The following is an 18,085-nucleotide window of genomic DNA, read 5'->3' as shown; positions in this document are numbered from 1 at the left end:
TAAGGTAGTAGCTGAACAGCAAGGAAGATAAGGCCTGTAGGACTGGCTCTGAATCTCAATTTTCCTCATCTGTAAAATGGGGATAATCGTGTCTATAGCACAGCGCAGGCTGGTTCTGAGGCTTTACTGAGATACGAGTGTAAAAGAGACCAGTATTAGCATCTTTAATCTTGAAAACCACGGAGAGATCTGTATGGACATTCCCGTTGTACAGGTAAGGCAACTAGGCTCAGAGAAGTCAGGCAAAGGGGTGGAGCTGGGATTTGAACCCGGGAGTTGAATGAAGAGCTGAACCCACACAGTGTCTGCCTTTGAATCTCTTGCCAGCCCAAGGTTCATGTTGAGAGCCAAGGGGAAGAGTGGCCACTAGCAAAAAAAGGAAGGCGTTGTTTTGCTAAAAATTCTGCAACACAGAGACAGACCCTCTCCAGCAAGGTTCACAAAGCAGTGGAAGGAGGAAGGCCCAGACACCCCACTAAAGAGGAGAAAATATTTGCAAATTAAGTATCTGATAAGGGACTTGTTTCCAGAGGCTGTAAAGAGCTCTTACAACTCAACAAGGAAAAAAGACAAGCCACTCAATCAAAAGTGGGCAAAGACTCTGAATAGACCTTTCCCCAAACATGGTCTACAAAATGGCCAAGAAGCACACGAAAAGATGCTCAATTTCATTAGTCATCAGGGAAATGTCAGTCATAACAAGACACCCACCAGGATGGCAGGAATGAAAAAGACAGACAATGTCAAGCGTTATTGAGAATGCAGAGAAACCAGAACCCTCACTCATTGCTGGTGGGAATGTACAATGGCACAGCTGCTTTGGAAACAGCTCCCCAAAAAGTAAAACCGGAAATCACCATGCGACCCAGCAATTCTATCCCTAGGTATATGCCCAAGAAAATCGACATGTGTTCACAAACAGCTTATACATGAATGTTCACAGCAGCATTATTTATTTATAGATAGATAGATAGATAGATAGATAGATAGATAGATAGATACCAGATAGATACCAGGCCCAACCCTGCTTAGCTTCCGAGATCAGACAGGATTGGGCTTGTTCAGGGTGGCATGGCCATAGACAGCAGTATTATTTATAGTAGCCTATAAGAGCCGAAGAAATGGAATCAACCTAAATGTCCATCAACAAATGAGTGAAAAAGCAAAATGTGGTCTATCCATACAATGGAATATTATTCAGCCTTAAAAAGGAGGAGGTACTGATACGTGGTCCGACATGGATGAACCTGGAAAACGTTATGCCAGGTGAAAGAATTGAAACATGAAGGATCACATCATATACAATTCCATCTATATGAAATGTCCAGAGTAGGTAAATTCATAGAGATAGAAAGTAGATTATGCCGCATTTTCCTGCAGTGGTTGCCAGGGGCCGTGAGGGGGGGGAGGGAAGAGGGGATGGGGAGCGACCGCTAATGGGTATGAGATTTCTTTTTGGAATGACGAAAATTTATTAGAATTAAATAGTGCTGATGATCATATGACCTTGTGAAAATACTAAACATTACTCGGTTGTACATTGTTTTATTTTATTTATTTTTTAAAGGAGTGAGAGGCAGTGACAGAGCATTTTGCACCTTGAGGGTTCCAGGGGACCAGAGAAGTTGGTGGGGCCTGGCGAGAGATGGCGGCCGGCTTAGAGACAGCCTTGGCTGCACTAGTACCTGCCGGAATTAGCAGCCGGGCTCTGCAGGTGGAACAGTTAGCCGATCAGACTCTTGTGTGAGCGCGTGAGAAACACCTCCTAGAAATATAGAATTTCGCGAGGGGTTGACCTAGCAGGGAGGGACAAGAGCCGGTGAAATCTGGGCTGTCGTTTATTAACAATAAACAAATGGTTTATACTTCAGGAAATTAAAACAGACCCTGCTCCCGTAGTGGCCGAATCAGCTTCGAGTCATTGTTCTAGTTGGGGATGAGGCTTGAAGTAAAAGGAATCCAAGAATCTGTGCTCAGTGTGGGAACAGGCTGGCTTGACACCATGGTGTTCTGTTAAGAGCTTTTGTGTGAGGCCGGCAGGGTAGCAGAGTCCCAGCGTTCTATTCTGTGGCCTATGTCGAGACTCCTCCCTGGGGGAGTTAAATCCATTTTAAGTAGATGAGCAGGTGTCATAACATATGTCTCTGGAACGTACCAACCTTATTCTACCCCAGGGCCTTTGCATGTCCTGGCTCTGCCTACATCTTCCTATGGCTGGCTTCTTCTCATCCTTCATCACCCTTTTGAAAATAGAATCTCTTCGCCGCCATCTGCCCCCACTAATCTGCTCTCTACATTTTTTCTCTTCACTGTGTGTATTGCTCCCCTAAATGATCTTATGTGTGGTCTGTCTCCCCCTATTCGCATGGAAGTTCCTGGAGAGCTGGGATCTTAACTGTCTCATTTGATGAGCTCGGGGGGGGGGGGGGCAGGGAGGTTGTGGGTGTCCTGTGCTGCTCATGGAGGCTTGGGGAAGCCTGCCCAGTTTGGGAGCAGAGCGGATCCTGTTGGCTGTGGATCTGAAGCCACACTTCCCAAACAGCTCATCCGTTAGTTTCCTGTGTCTTATTTCTTAACCGGTTCAGAATTCTTGAGGGGACGAAGAGTGGTTAATTCACTGACCCAACACGTAGGCTGCTTCCAGTCACTGAGATGCCCCAATGTCAGCTGTATACAGCTGGCATTTATCTGTAGGGTCACCATAGTGTCTGGCACGTAGTAAGTGTTCAGAAATTGCTGGATGGTTGGCTATGTGTGGGAGAACCCACCCCCTGCTTTCTACCCTTGAGAAACCGAGGCAGAAAGTTTCCCAGATGCTGTGGTGCCTTCACTGAGGGGACCAGGCACTCTCGAGTCATGTTTCTTTGTATTGGCTTTAGCGCTCCTTCTTCATCTGAATTCCTCCTCCTAGCTTTTCTCTTTGAACTTCAGAGCTAACTGCCACCTGGCCACTTTCTACAATGGCGGCAGGAGCCAGGGATGGCCATAAACCGAAGGGAAGGCTGGTGACCCAGGATTTCTCTGTCGTTGACCCCACAGATGTCTGCTTACCACATCCCTCGCCCCCTCCTTTTCCTTCTTATTGAAAAAGGGGCCTTGGATGTTGCCGCAATCCAGCACGGATGTGGGAGGGATTCTGGGGGCGGCTCACGGGATGTTTGAAGTGATGGAGACATTCTCTCTGGAGTCTGTCATTTCCTTCCGTTGGTAGATACTCCCCGAAGAGACAGAGTGGCTGCAGGAAAAATATTATGAGCCACCTGTCCTTCAAAGGCATGAAGAACTTACCCGAGGAGCATCAGGTACCCACTATGTGGCTGACAGAACAAAAACGTGGGCTTAACTATGGAAAACAGTGTGAAGGTTCCTCAAAAAATTAACAATAGAGCTACCACATGATCCAGCAATCCCCTTCTGCATTTCACCCAAAGGAAATGAAAACAGATCTTGAAGAGATACATGCACTCCTGTGTTTACTGCAGCATCATGCATGATAGCCAAGATATGGGTGCCACAACGGATGAGTGGATAAAGAAGATATGATCACACACACACACACAATAGAATATTATTTAGCCACCGGAAAGAAGAAAGTTCTACCATTTGTGGCAACGTGGATGGACCTTGAGAACATTATGTTAAGTGAGATAAGTCTGACAGAGAAAGACAAATACTATATGACATCACTTACATGGAGACTCTAAAAGAGCCAGAGTCATGAAAACAGAGCCAAGTGGTGGCTACAGGGGCTGGGGAATGGAGGAATTGGGGAGATGGCATTTAGGGACCCAAACTTGCAACTAGGAGGTAAATAAGCCCTGAGATCTAATGCACAATATAGTGATTATGGACAACAATACTATATTCTGAACATCGAACTTCTAAACATCAAAGATCTGACAGACTACACCTTAATTGTTGCCATCATGAAAAAGAAACGATGATATGTTGTGACGGAGTTGTTTGCTAAGCCGGTTCACAATATAGAAATGTATCAGATCCACATGTTGTATGCCTTAAACTTACACAAAATCACACATCAATTTTATTTCAATTGAAAAAAAAACAGTGGACTTAATATTAGTGGACGTGAGCTTCTGCTTAGGTAAAAACCCAGTAACATTGGAACCGAAACAACAAAACTTCTGACTTTTTCCAAGCATTTGCTTTGTGGCAGGAACTGTACTAACCTGTAGTCTCTCTGTGCTTACAGATTTTTCAGGACTAGAACAAAATGTCAGAATAAAACAGCATTTGTTTTGAGTGGACTATAGAGCTGACGATTTCTTCTCGGTGAGAACGTGAATTAGATCAAAAATCCCCCTTCGAGATGGAGCAGAATTCACTTATTTACCAACCCCTTCCTTCGTTCTGAAGATTTTTTTTCTTGTTATCATCTTTAGAAAAAAAATCCTTATCTCTGACTAGAAGTGTGGTCTAAACATTTACTATAGAAAATTGGAAAATACTAAACATTTATAGTCAAATTTGAGGTTATACTAGCTAAGGTTTAGCAAGTACTTTGCCTACATGATCCCTTTTAATTCACATGACGACCCCTTGGAGGGTTCTTTCCAATTGACAGATAAGGAAACCGAGGCTTAGATTAAGTTACTCCATCGATGGCATATAACAGAAAGCAGTGGAACCAGGATTCAGACCCTGGTGGGCCTGAAAATAGAAGTTTGCTCTTAGCCTTTACGTTATAACTGTCCACGATCTGCCACTTAGAGGAGACCAGTGTGGACACTTCGGAACACTTCCCAGGCTTTTTCCTTCATGTATGTTCGTGCATGGGAATGCATGATTATGGGTGTGTGGATACTTTTAACTGATAAAGAATGTAGACTCCCGTTGCACATACAACCTTATAGTCTGTCTTTTTTCTCCACTTGACCTTTTAAACATTTCCCTGCATCACAAAAATTCTTCAAAAGCATGCGTTAAGCATGCGTTAACAGTAGTCCATGTTACAAACGGACAAAAAAATTCTTCAAAAGCATGCGTTAAGCATGCGTTAACAGTAGTCCATGTTACAAATGGACATATTGTAACTTACTTAGTCAATCTCCTATGTTGGAATCAATTTTTATATCTATTTCTAATTTTTCACATTTAGACCACAACAAGAACGACAACAATTAAGCAGTTAGCCTGCGCCAAGCATCACGCTTCATGCTTATTAACTCATTTTATAATTCACTTAATAATTAATGCTGGGATGAGCATCAAATATGTCATGTTATTCCTCTCCCTTTAGTTAAGTTTTATTTTAAAATTTTAATCTCTTGGCAAAGCTTTCTTTGTATAGATCCTGCATATTTTCTAGGTTTATTCCTGGTATTTTAATTTTCGTTTGCTATTGTGAATATGCCGATAGTTTGATCTACTGAGTTGTCAATACTGAAATCCTAATTTTAGAACTTGTTCTCTTTTCTTCAAAACACTTCTCTCTTTCAGAGCCGTCTTTATCTTTATCATCCCTTTATCTCTGGTACATACTTGGCCAGTGTGAAGTAAGTGAGGTTTTCTCTCTCTCTGTCTCTCTCTGTGTCTTTTTGTCTCTCTCTCTGTCTCTCTCTCACACACACTGACACACTTGTGCAGGCTTACATCACTGCCTGAACATAGTCTGAAATACCCTGCCCAGGTGTGAGAAGTCCCTTTAGACAGGTCAGTATTGTCTTAGACCCCAAACTCCTAGACAGCAGCCTTCCTCAAAAATAGCCTGATGAATGTGGGCACTTAGTAAATATTTAGTAATCATGTCCAAGTTTTTAGATGACTTCACAATTTTTTGTTTCAATTTTGCTTGCTCAGACTGGGTTCGCAGATCACAAGGTGTATTTTCCTTGCCATGAATTTATTCATTCATTCATGCTTATCTGTCTCCTTCTTGGGCTTCTGGGCCGCTTCTCCCATAAATATCTTCAAGGACAGAGTGAGAATTGTCCTTTTACCTATCTATCATTAAAGCCAAGAAGCTAGGGAGGAATTCTGCCAGGCTTGATTGAGACTGTTAGATGAGCTTCTTGAATCGATGGGGCAGGACTCTTAAAAGGGGGATCTTCCTGAATGATGCAGGGCGAGGCTTAATAGTCTAATTATAATGCTTCACGAGGCTAGTCTGTGAACTCCGTGGGGGCCAGGACTGTCATGTTTGATTTCGTCCACTGGTGTGACCTTTCCGAGCCCCGTTTCCTCATGCATAGATGGGACAACAGCTTTCTTGCATACCTTGCTGGGGTTCGCAAGGAACAAGTGATATTGCGTTCATGGGGAAATGCTTTGAGAAATAAAGATGTGGACAAATGTGCTAACAACAACAACAGCAATAGCAATGTCACACTATCGAAATTGTCCAGAACAAAGAACAAATGAAGTTATCAGAAGAGGGAATTAAACATAACAGGTCTCCTATTAGGGGAATGAGAGAAGTGATGTTATAAAGGGTAAAGGAAACAGAGAGACAAATTCCTGAATTTCACCCGTAGAAGAGAAAGAGAATGAGGGAGGACGGACATCAGCAAAAGTCTGGCTAGAGAGACCCATTAAAAGCTCCTATGTTGGAAGAAAAGGGGCGAGATGAATCTACAAGGCAGGAATACTAGGACGGAAGACCTTGCAATACCCCCGTATCAACAATGGCTCGGCTCATTAAAAGTGAGAGCCAATGTGTCATTAAGAACAGTATTTCCGAAAGTGCGTTCTGTGGCACATTAGCTTTAGGATCAAGGGGTCCTGGGCCACATGCTTAGTGTGGTGCCCTGCTGTTCCGCTGAAGAACCACAAGGCACAGTGGTTGGCCAAAGGCTTCAAGAAACCCTAAAGGAAACGAAACAGTCCACTTTTACTTAACTTAGCATTTGACTTCTCAGTTTCATCCCTCTATTCCCTGGCCCCTTTTTGGTAAAACTTGCCATCAAGCAGAACCAGTCAGTTTTGGAAAGTCTGGCTTAATTCTTGAACTTGCAGAACCGGAAGTTTTCAGGTATGTCCCGTTGCATGCTCTGAAGGTATCGCGCATCTGGATGATCAGCTTCAAATTGAGGAGGGTCCTGACCTGGACCAGCAAGTTGAGAACAGAGACCAGTTTCCAAATGTAGACCCCTCGGTCTGCAGTGTGAGGCTGTCGGCGAGCCCCAGTCCAGCCAGGAAAATTATCCTTGGGAACCAGCCTTGGCTGACCTCTCAGTGACCTTGGCATTAGCCCGCATCTCTTGGATAGTTTCCAAAAAAGTTTTAACAGAAATGCAGATGCAGGAGGGAAGGGAAAGTAGGAGCAAACGTAACAATTCGTTCATTGATTCATTCATCAAACATTTGTTGCCTACTGACCATGTGCCTGGCATTGTGGAATCTCAAGGGGGCTCATAAACACAAATCAGTGCAAGGAAGTAAAGGTGCTCCAAGAGAAATCTGTGCAGAATATAGTGGGGTACAATCTAGAGTGAGGGAGAGCAATCAAGAGAGACCTCGTGGAGGAGGTGATTTTCCAGCTGATCGTTGAAAGAGGAATAAAATCTGCATTTTAACAAGATTTTCAAGTGGTTATAGTTTGAGAAACACTGATCTAGGAAGTGAGTCCTCTTTCTTGGCTTCCCCTTCATAATTATTTGAAGGTTTACTCTGAACTCATCATTAAAATTTAAAAATTTTAAGCCAGAAATAGTTTCGCTTATTAATTAATGACAGACTCTACCTCAACCCCGCCATGCTTTGCCAACTCATTTAATCGCTACCGTTTTGTTATCTGGGCAGGGTTTAATGACTTTGGGAGGGAGGTTCTGGCTGGACTTCTTTTTCCTTCTTTCTTTTTTTTATGGAAAGTTTCAAATGTATGAAAAAAATAGAATAACAGAATGAATCCTCATGTTCCCATAACCCAGCTTCCACAAGCATCCATTAGTGGCCAATCTTGTTTAATCCATATTTCCCATATAATGTCATGACACAACCATTATGTCATTTTCAGCGGTAAATTAAAATGGCATTTAAAACGTATTTTCTCTTACAGGACATACCGATCAACATCTTAAAATAGATGTAGTCTGCACCTCTAATAACGTAGGACTAAAAGGACAGTAGTTTAAATTCTAGATTCCCAAATGCCACCCTCTGCCACACAGTGGAGACACTTTTTAAAGCAGTTGACATGGCAAAGGCTGTTGCATATCTGTAAAATCTGTGGGTATCTATAGCAGAGCTTTCTAACAGTGCGACACTTCTGGTAGGGTGCTTATCATCTGAGACCATCTTACTGTTCTTCAGAGCACAGGAATTCATAAGAAATAAGTCGCAGGGGTCCATAATATCAACAGCCCATTTCTGAGCTGACAATCATGCGGAAAGAGCTAAAGAGGGTTGAGAGAAGTCACATTGAGAGACCCAATGAATGACAATATTTAGAGCTCCAATTTGTGACCAGTTAAGCATCTGGGTCAGCTGCCTGGACCAAACCCTGTCATTTCCAAGTTCTGCCCTGGTCACTGAAAAAAAAAATCTCCCCTCTAAACCTAATTGAAGTCCACTGGAGATATAGTTCTGATAGATGAGCAGCCTGGGTCAGATAGAACACCCAGTTTGGTTTGCCTTTCATTCTGTGGGTATTTATTTTCTTTTTGACCACGGACCTTGTCTTCTAGGGCAGGTGTGGTCAGGTTTGGGGTGGGACTGTGGCTTACTGTGCCAGCCCACAATCAGGTAACAGATTTTGACAATGGCTTCAGACCAACTGCGCATTAGCAGTTGCATCTTCTGCAGATTTATGAGACATGCTATGCTGCCTTGCTTTGAGGCGGATTTCTCTTTGCCTCTCTTCTGTGTTGGATCCTTTTTTTTTTTTTTTTGGTGGATCCTATGTCTTCCTCTTTCTTGACTTACTCCCATAACCTCCCGTAGCTGTCTTAGAGAAAGTATATGGCAGGTAATTTTTTTTTTTCTTAGATCTTGAATGTTTGAAATGCCTTCATTCTTTCTTTTCCGTTGAATGTTTGGATGGGTTTAGAATCAAAATTGTCAATAATTTTCCTATAGGATTTTGAAGTCATTCTTTCACTACCGTTTACCTTTCAGCATAACTGATGAGAATTCCAAAGCCATAATGAATCCATACGTGGCATGTTTCTTCTTCTTGAAAGTTTGTAGGCTTGGAAAGAGATTTTATCCTTAAATATCTGAAATTTCACCAGATGCACACATGCTTTGACACACATCTCATTTCATTCATTTTATTGAGCATTGAGGAACTCCTTTAAGCTAGAAATGCATGTGGTCAGTTCTGGAAATTTTCTAGATATTATTTATTTGATCATTTCTTCTCTTGAATTTTTTTGGAACTTTCTGATTAGATATTGGATTTCGGGGAATGACATTCACATTTTCTTGACTATTTTCATCTTTTTGAGGGTATATTTTCTTCCTTTTTTTTTTATTGTGATAAAATATACATAACATGAAATTTACCATTTTAACCATTTTAAGTGCACAGTTCGGCAGCATTAAGTACATTCACATCGTTGTGGAACCATCACCACCATCCGCCTACAGAACTCTCTCCTCTTCCCGAATTCACTAACTCCCCATCCCCCGCTCTTCCGGCCCCTGACAACCACCATTCTGCTTTCTGTCTCTGCAAATTTGACTACTCTAGGTACCTCGTGTAAGTGGAATCATACAATATTTGTCCCTTTGTGACTGGCTTATTTTGTGACTTGGCATAATATCTTCGAGGATCTTCTATGTTGTGGCATGTGTAAGAATTTCTTTTAAAAACTGAGTAATATTCCGTTGTATGTACATGCCACATTTTATCCATCCATCTATCACTGGATGTCTAAGTTGCTTCCATACTTTGCATCATTTTGATTTTAGTATCTTCCTTGAGGGTGCCTCAATTTTTACTGCTAATCCTTCCACTGTTTTTTTTTTTTTAAATATCTACCTTCATATTGTTAATTCCCAAGAGCTCTGTTTTGCTTCCGTGATTGTTTTATTTTTTCCAGCCTGTTCTTTTTTGTGGACACACATGGCTTCTTCTCTGAGGATGTTAATCATGTATTCTTGAACTTTTCTTCTACTTCTCTTATTATTTATTTACTTACTTCATGTCTTTTGTAAACCACAGGTCTCTTAATTCAGAAGGATCTCTCAAATGTCTGATCATCTCTAACCGTCTCTTCCTGATTCAAAGCGAGACCCTGAAAACCTTTTTAAGAGTTTTGCGGATGGGGATGGGCTTGTCAAAGTGTGGGCATCTAGAGTGAGGGATTCGGTGGTGACGATTTCATCCTTTCACTGGAGGACTCCTAAAAGTTTGTATCCTTGGGTTTTTTTTTTCTTTTGGACGGTCACATCCTTGTAGACAGAAGAACTCTGCGATCTCCTGCCTGGATACCAGGGTAAGGATGTCAAGTGGGGGAGGGGAGCTAGAGGTTTCCTTGCTCGACATGCAGACTTTCCATTCCTCCCCTGTTTTCAGTGTGGCACCTTGACTTTACTCTCAGCTGTGCCTGGTGTCCAGAGCTATTCTGTTCAGTCTCACCAGGGAGCAAACCTCTCATTTTCTATCAGGCTTGTTAAGGAAGTAGGTGCCTATGGCATGGGGTGGTAGATAATTTCGGGTGATTTGGTGACTTCTTAAACAGACTGTCAAAGATCTCTTCTCCCTTCAGCCCTGCCCTTTATTCCTACCTTCAAAAGTGAAAACTTCAGTTGGTACCTCTAATTTCTGAGCCTTTCTAGAGTTTTCCAGGGAAAACTGACTTTTTTTTTTTTTTTGCTCCTTCTGCAAGATTTAGTTTCATTGTTATCTATTCTGTAAAGCTAGCCATTTTCCATCTTCTAATATTTTGTTATCACTCGTATCTCTCTTCCTGTTTTTCTAATTTGTCCTTGGGGGTTTTGTACGCTTCTAAATTCACTTACTATCATTTTAAGCGGTTTCAGAAGGGAATGGAGAAAAACAGGTGTGTTCAATACTCTATGTTTAACCAAATAACCATGTTTATTTGAATGTGTTTCAGCATGGCATTAATAGTTACCTTTCAGCAGCAACAGTTACTTATTCCAGTGACATGTTTATTGGTCATTGCTTTTATTCTTACCAAATTTGCTAGTCTCAATAAAAACAGGAAAATTGCTACTGGAAAATGCAATGAACTGTATCCCCAAAATACACCCATTATCACCATCGCCATCACCATCACCATCACCACCACAATCATCATTATCATCATCATCATCATCATCATCGACATGTACTGAGTGCTAGTTGTGTTTTAGGCAATGAGATGAAACTACTTAACTGTTACCATTTATTCTTTTGAGCACTTAGTAGGTATTATCACAACTTTTTTTACAGGGTTGTAAAACCAAGCCTCCGAAAGGTTGAGGAAGTTGCCCGAAATCACAAACATAGCAAATAGCAGAAAATAGCCTGGCACTTAATAGGTGCTCGATAAATATGTGCTGCATGAACACATAAATATCCTTTCTCCAGGGTCAAAAGCCACATGGAAATCAGGAGGTTCCTTTCCGATGGAATAAACAGAGCTAACCGGGGATGCACCCCGACGACCCGGGAGCATGATGAGGGAGGCCCGGAAGCTAGCCTGGGCTCCGCTCTCCCAGCTGTGTGCCCTGGTGCAGGGCAGCATCTGTGTGGAGGAGGGGGTGCCATTTTCAATCTCACATGCACATGCAGTACGGACTAGCAGTGGCCCGGTCTAGGGGGGAAATTCTTGAGATAGGTCTCTGGACATTGAGTACAGGTTAAGTGCCCTTTCAACAAATTGACTTTCGATATGTGGAGAAGCAAAGACTTCTCCACATGCTTTGCCTGCCCCAGCAACATTCCGAGTCAAAAAGCCATGTTTTACCCATTCTCATCTGCAATCCACTGCCTCACAACCTCCAGGACTGGGGTGGTGGAAAGATCACAGATACCCACAGAACAAGGAACGCTCTTCTCAAATATGTAATTTTCAGAGTCGTTTTATCATTCCCCAGCACCTACTCCAACTTTGTGATTTTATAGAGAGCTTTCCAGGCTTGGTTTAATAAATAAAGGTATCGATTGTTTTTGAGATTGCTGGCTCTCTTTACTTTCTGGAAACTACTTATTTTGAGCCTTGTCAATATTTCCCATATGTCTATGTTTCTGTCAGTTTGCATTATCTGTCTTGATACTGGGATGCTCTCGATGACCGGGATAGGTCAGTTCTTTATCAGGGGACAGTCTCTAGCATTGTAAGATATTAGAACTCTCGGTCCTTTTTAATAAATGCCAGGAGTGCCCCCCAATCATTGAGACACCACAGATGTTCCCCCACATTTCCAAATGCCTCCCCGGGGGAATGGCACCACTCCCAGCATTGGTGTGGCTGAATTGATTACAAAGTACAGGTAAGTGAGATTCGAAAGTAGCTGGGGTAGAACATTACAGCACGCCCCAGGGAAAGCACACGCCCGGCCGAGTTGGCTGGCCACCTTCCTCCTGCACAGCCTCCCTCTTCCTCTTGGTTCTTTGGACTTTAGAGTCTTTATCAGAGAACTCATCAAGCCCGGTTCTGTACTAGTTCAATGAAAAAACCATTCCCAGTACCTTAGAGGGAATGCAGGGGGCGGGGGGGGCGGGGAGGGTGCAGGAAGCTCTTTTAAGAATTCGGGCTTCACCTTCTTGGATGTTATTTTTTCATGTGACATAAGATGTTTCCAGGCTCCAAATCCATCCACCAGTCTGACAATATATTGCAGATACTGAGCACAATGCCGTGGGTTGGGTGGGGTGGCGGCTTTATTTTGTTTCATCCTCATAACAGTTTTGCTCAACTTAAAACACTTGTCACATTCCCATTTTCTCGATGAAGAAACCCAGGCTTATAAAAAGGTATGAAACTCGGCCGCAATCAACTTTCCGATTCCAGGGTCTGCGTCTGGCCTTGGAATGGTCTCTTGCTATCAAACTATTGAAAAAGCCTCCGGGGAGGGAATGGGGATGAGGTAGGGAGGGGGGAGGTCAGAAAAAGAGGTTTCTAGTCAAAGCAGGTACACATCTTAACCTCCAGGACACACCTGGTGGCATCATTAGTATTCAACATGTCTCCACCAGCTGGAGCATTAGTCCATCACAGATCAATGAGGAGGAAAAGGCTTTGCAGGCAATTTTCTATTGGCACTGGAAAAGGAGAGAACGGGCACCAGCGCTAGCCAGAGACTCCGATGCTGCACGGAGAATTTAGCTGTGACAGCCTTCCCAGCTTTGCTACAAAAAAACCAAGACTGGAAATCTTGGGAGAGGAAGGAAGAAAAGAAACCCGCTAGTTGGTCCTAAGAAGCCCAGTCAGGTGGCTTCCGGGGCTCGAGTGTGCGGGGAAAAGACATTGCGGGTTATCAACACCGTCCGTTCATTCATACATGCATTCATTCCCTAACATTTATTGAGCATCTGCCACCTGACAGATTCTATTCTAGGTGAAGATACGACAACATACTGTTTGATTTTAAACAGTAATCGGAGAAGGCCCCAGGAAGTGACTTTTGATTTACCAGTAAGTACCTTGCTGAGCACTGTTTCGAGCGTTTTAAAATGATCATCTCATTAATACAACCACCCCAAGAAAAACAGCTATGATTACTTCCATTTTTACAAAGAGACCGGGGTTAAGAGAGATGTAGTGATTCCAGAGATCTTACAGCTAGCCCGTGGTGGTGGCACTGGGGTTTGAACCCAGGCAGTCGGAACTTCCACGGGGGCACGCTTGGATGTTTGGGGTAGACGGCCTACAAACGGGGCTTAGGAAAGGGCAAGTTGCGGGTGCGAATGAGTTCTCCGTGCGTACCCACGAAGAGAATGCGGTGCCACCCACGGACAAGTGTGGGCGGACTTGAATGGGGGAGGGGGCGGTGGCCCTCGATCTTCTCTGAGCTGCTTCTGGCCTCCCCCAGTCTGTGGCTGGGGAGTTCCGCTGCCCAGCGGCAGAGGAGGTGGGCCGGTGGGGGAGGGAGCTCACTGCCAGGGTTGTCCCCGGCCGGTGCCAGGCCGAACCTCACCCCGCGGCCACCCCCGGGCCAGCTGCTCCAGTCAATAAGGCGAAGAGCTCGCGGGTGCTCGTCGCCCTCCTGGTGGGGTTCGCCCTCTCGGCTGAGGAGAGCCGCGGAGGCGAGCCCCGAAAGTAGCGGACTCCAGGCCCCCGCCGTCTCTCCTCCGGGAGGCCCGCGCGCAAACAGCGCGCGGAGCCGCGCAGAGCCGCACGGCGCGCGGAGTTCCCAAAGCATTCCCGCGAGCGCCCCGGGCGCAGGACGGAGCAGTGGAGGGGTGTTTGGGGGCGCCTGGGGGCGTGCGCAGCGAATGAGGGAGGACGACAACGTGCTGGGGTAGGAAGAGTAAAAGAGAGGCGCGCGCGCGCCCCAGAGAGGCACGCAGGAAAGAGGACCCGGGGGTGCCCGAGGGAACCACAGAGGGCGTGCCAAAGTGCGCAACCAGGGGTCAAGGAGAGGGCGTCGGGAGTCGCTTAGGGACCCTCAGACGGCGGCCAAGGCGGCCCCCTGGGCGCAGCCACAGTACCGTTGGCTCCGAGAGGGTCCCGCGTGCGGGGCAGCCCGAGCGCCGCGCGCGGCCGGCGGGGCACCGAGCGCCCGCGCGCGCCCGGAACTCAGCGTGTCCGGGTGGCGCGCTTTGAGGGTCTAGAAAAGCGGGCTGGGAAGAAGCCGAGGAGTGCGGAGGAATGTCGGAGGCAGGGCGAGAAGCCGCAAAGTCGGCGGCAGAACTTTGCCGGGCTGGAGAGAGAGAGAGAGAGAGAGAGAGCACCCTGGGTGCTGGAAGGAAGTGGGAAGCCCGCCCGGGAGGCTTGGTCGGGGCTCTGAGCGCCACAAGGAGCGCAGAGGAGGCGGAGCTGGTGGAGCGAAGTTTCCAGAGCCTGAGAAAGGTGAGGAGGAGGTGCGGACGACGAGAAAAACCCTGGACGCTCAGGGCAGTGAGGAAGGGAGCTGTGCAGAGCGCGCCGGGTCTCCGGGAGGGGCGCGACGCCACCCCCTAGTCCCACCTCCCGTCCCCTCCTGGTCCTAACGCACTCACCATGATGGAGAAGACGAAAGCCACGATGTTGATGGGGTACGCGGGGCAAAAACACGAGACGATGGCGAGCCACAGGTAGTTCTTGGGCATGGGCACGTCCTCCTCGGTCTTGTCATCCTCAGTGTTGGCCTCGGGACTGCTGTCCAGAGCCCTCTTGAAGTCCGGGCTGGGGGCGTACTGAGACATGGGCGAGGCCGGCGGCGCGGGGAGAGCAGAGGAGCGCACGGGTGGCGCGGTCCGGGACTCTGGCCGCCCGCTCCTGGCGAGGCTCTGAAAAGCCGGCGGAGCGAGGCTCAAGGGAGACGTGACCTCACCCCTCCTGCGTCCTCCGCTGGCAGCCGCCGGGGCGCAGGGACCTGGGCCAAGAGCCTCTGCACAAGAGGGAGGGAGGGAGCAAGGCGGTAAGGGGAGGCGGCAGCGCGGAGAGGGAGCCCGCCTGCCTGAGAAACCGGGGAATGGCACTCGACGGACACGCCCAGAGGCCTGACAGACGCAGACTCACCCACAAGTCCGGAATAAAAGGAGTTTTAGGGAGGAGGGGGCCGAGGAGCTTCGGGGAGGCGGGCAGCAAAGCTCCTTCACACTGCAAACTGGCCAGCCCGTGGGCTGACGATGACCAGCCTTTTATTTGTTTGTTTGTTTGTTTCGTCATTCATTCTTTCATTCATTCATTTATAAAGCACCTGGATTTGAATGTATTTAGACGGAACAGGAGGTCACCCCAACCTATCCAGTTGGCCACGGAGTTCCTACTTCCTGTTGACTTCAATAATTTACATTATCGTCTGGCCCCCTGAGGCACTTCATTTGCTTCCTTTGCCCCAATTCCTTCTAATACTCAGATCTTCAACAGTGAGCCTCAGTAATTTATCTTCCTCCGCAGGTGGGCGGGGAGCAAGGTGTCCAGCTTTGGGTCCAGCCCTTTTCACACTGCTCTTGGATCTCTGGAGACCAGAGTCCAGGATAGCCGTGCGTGAGCACCTCTCAGCCAGGGTCTGCCCTGGTGCCCTCCATTTTTTCTCAAGTGTGGAAACAAGGACTTGTAGAAACATTTCTTCTCTTCTCCACTTTTCCAGCTACAGGGCCCCTGGAGAGAGAAGCAGGTAGATCAGGCTGGTGTAGACAACCCAGGTAGATAATTGGGAGAAGAGAGAGGAATCCACTTTGGACACCAGGGTCGAGGATACCACTTGCAACAGTATCTCAGTAATTCATGAAAAGGGGTAGGGACCAGAACCGAGGCTCTGAACCCAGACAGCTGGGAAATTGTCTCATCTGAGTTGAGCGACCTTCCAGAACATCCCTTCGCCTTGCCGAGTTCCAATTTTTTCACCTGAAAAAAGTGGAATAATAAGAGTCTCTGCCTCACAGGGACCTTGTGAAGGTTCTGTGAGATTGCGTGTGAAGGCAGGTGAATGAATCTAAGTGCTCAATGAATGTTAGCTATTTTTTGGACATTAATTCCACCCCCAAATAGTCATTATACAGGATGGGAGATGCAATATCCATTGTTGCAAATATTTCACCCCAAATCCAGTTATGCTGAGTTGGCAGAGCCACAAAGAAATGCAAATAATTTCAGGATGCCCAGCCTTAACAACAGGAGCTCACATCATCATTTGAAAGTATTAATCACCTGCTCGGCTTTCTCTGAACATGAACTGATGGTCTGGGATGTTTTCGCCTATCTCCTGGGGCCATATTTATTTTGTTATCTGCCTCCCCCACTGGACTGTAACTCCTGGAGAGAGGGGACTGTCTTGCTCATCTTAGCGTCACCCCTTGGTGCAGTGTCTGGTACCAAGTATGGTACAAAGTATGTGTTTAGTACAGCTCGCTGGGCGATTGTGTAAAGATGAAACAGTCCCTTGTCGGCCATGTTTTCTCCCTCATTTTGGTTGGTTAATCAAGTGGGGATAAACCAAAAATTAGATTGATCGACCGAGTTCTCAATCAAGCCTTTGCGTTGGCTGTGGCCACCTCTGCCTGGACCGTCACATGGCTGCCGTTTCTTTTTTCTCAGCTGGCAACACAAATGTCACTTCCTCAGACAGAGATCTTCTCTTTAGATTGATCCTGTGTAGGTCCCCATAACTATTCTTCATCTGAGCAGCTTTTTCTGTGGCATGTATCACTACTGAACTTCGTATACTGGTTCGCTGACTGTTCTTTCTCTAGGCTGTAAGTTCTGGACCTTGTTCGAAGTCGTACCCCAGCACTTAGAGTTATCCCGGCACACGGTAGGGATGCAAGAAATATTTCTTGAATGAATGGATCGGAAGTTTCTGAGAGTACTGAAAAAATGACTTCCAGATCTCGATCAAGAATTAGATACAGTTACCCACGGGGGTACCCTAGAAATCTGTATTTTTAATGCCCGAGGAATCTGTATTTTTAGTACACTCCCCAGTGGCTTGGATGCAATTGAACATTTTCTCCAATCCCAATACTGTCTCTAGTTCTTAGGACATAGTTTTGGAGCTTGTGTTTGGGGCTTCCTTCCGGTGCTGCGTACTGAGCCTGCCAAAGGTGAAAACTTCTTTCCCAGGAACCTACTTCTTAAGGCTCAGCCCTTGGCTACTGGGTTCTTCCCACCTCTCCAACCTTCCCTCCTGCCAGTCCTCTCCTCCCACTATGCTCCAGTATTGAGGTCTTCCCCCACCGCCTTTCTCAAATACACCTAGCTTCCCCCTCCCCCCCCAACACACAGTAGGTTTTTACACCGGATGTTCCTTCCTCCTGTAATGGTTCCCTTCCTGTCTTCTAGGACCCACAACCTCACGTACAACCTCCTGAGAGAGTCCTTCCCCGACCAAAATAAAGTAACCTCCATCCTCTTATTCTCCATCCCATTACTCTGTATATTTCCTTCATCACAGTTATCACAACCAGAAATAAATTTATTCATTTATTTATTTGCTATTTATTGTCTGTCTTCCCCACTAGAAGATACACTCACAAGAGGGAGACATTTTTTTTTTTTTCCTGTTCAGTTCACCGTGGTGTCCT

At 45.9% G+C, this 18,085-nt stretch overlaps 1 protein-coding gene across 1 annotated transcript in view; it reads right to left on the bottom strand.

The window, feature by feature from the left end:
- Positions 1 to 15,531, bottom strand: part of TMEM233 (transmembrane protein 233) — a 32,589-nt gene extending 17,058 nt beyond the window's left edge. Inside the window, exon 1 of the mRNA XM_016149552.2 lies at positions 15,077 to 15,531. Within this exon, the coding sequence (XP_016005038.1) occupies positions 15,077 to 15,262 (186 nt within the window). The 5' untranslated portion in view covers positions 15,263 to 15,531. The remainder of the gene's footprint in view (positions 1 to 15,076) is intronic.
- Between the last annotated feature and the right edge of the window lie 2,554 nt (positions 15,532 to 18,085).

Source organism: Rousettus aegyptiacus, unplaced genomic scaffold (genome assembly GCF_014176215.1).
Source record: "Rousettus aegyptiacus isolate mRouAeg1 unplaced genomic scaffold, mRouAeg1.p scaffold_m13_p_5, whole genome shotgun sequence".
Taxonomy (NCBI): Eukaryota; Metazoa; Chordata; class Mammalia; order Chiroptera; family Pteropodidae; genus Rousettus; species Rousettus aegyptiacus.
This window is presented reverse-complemented; position numbering and strand designations above follow the sequence as displayed.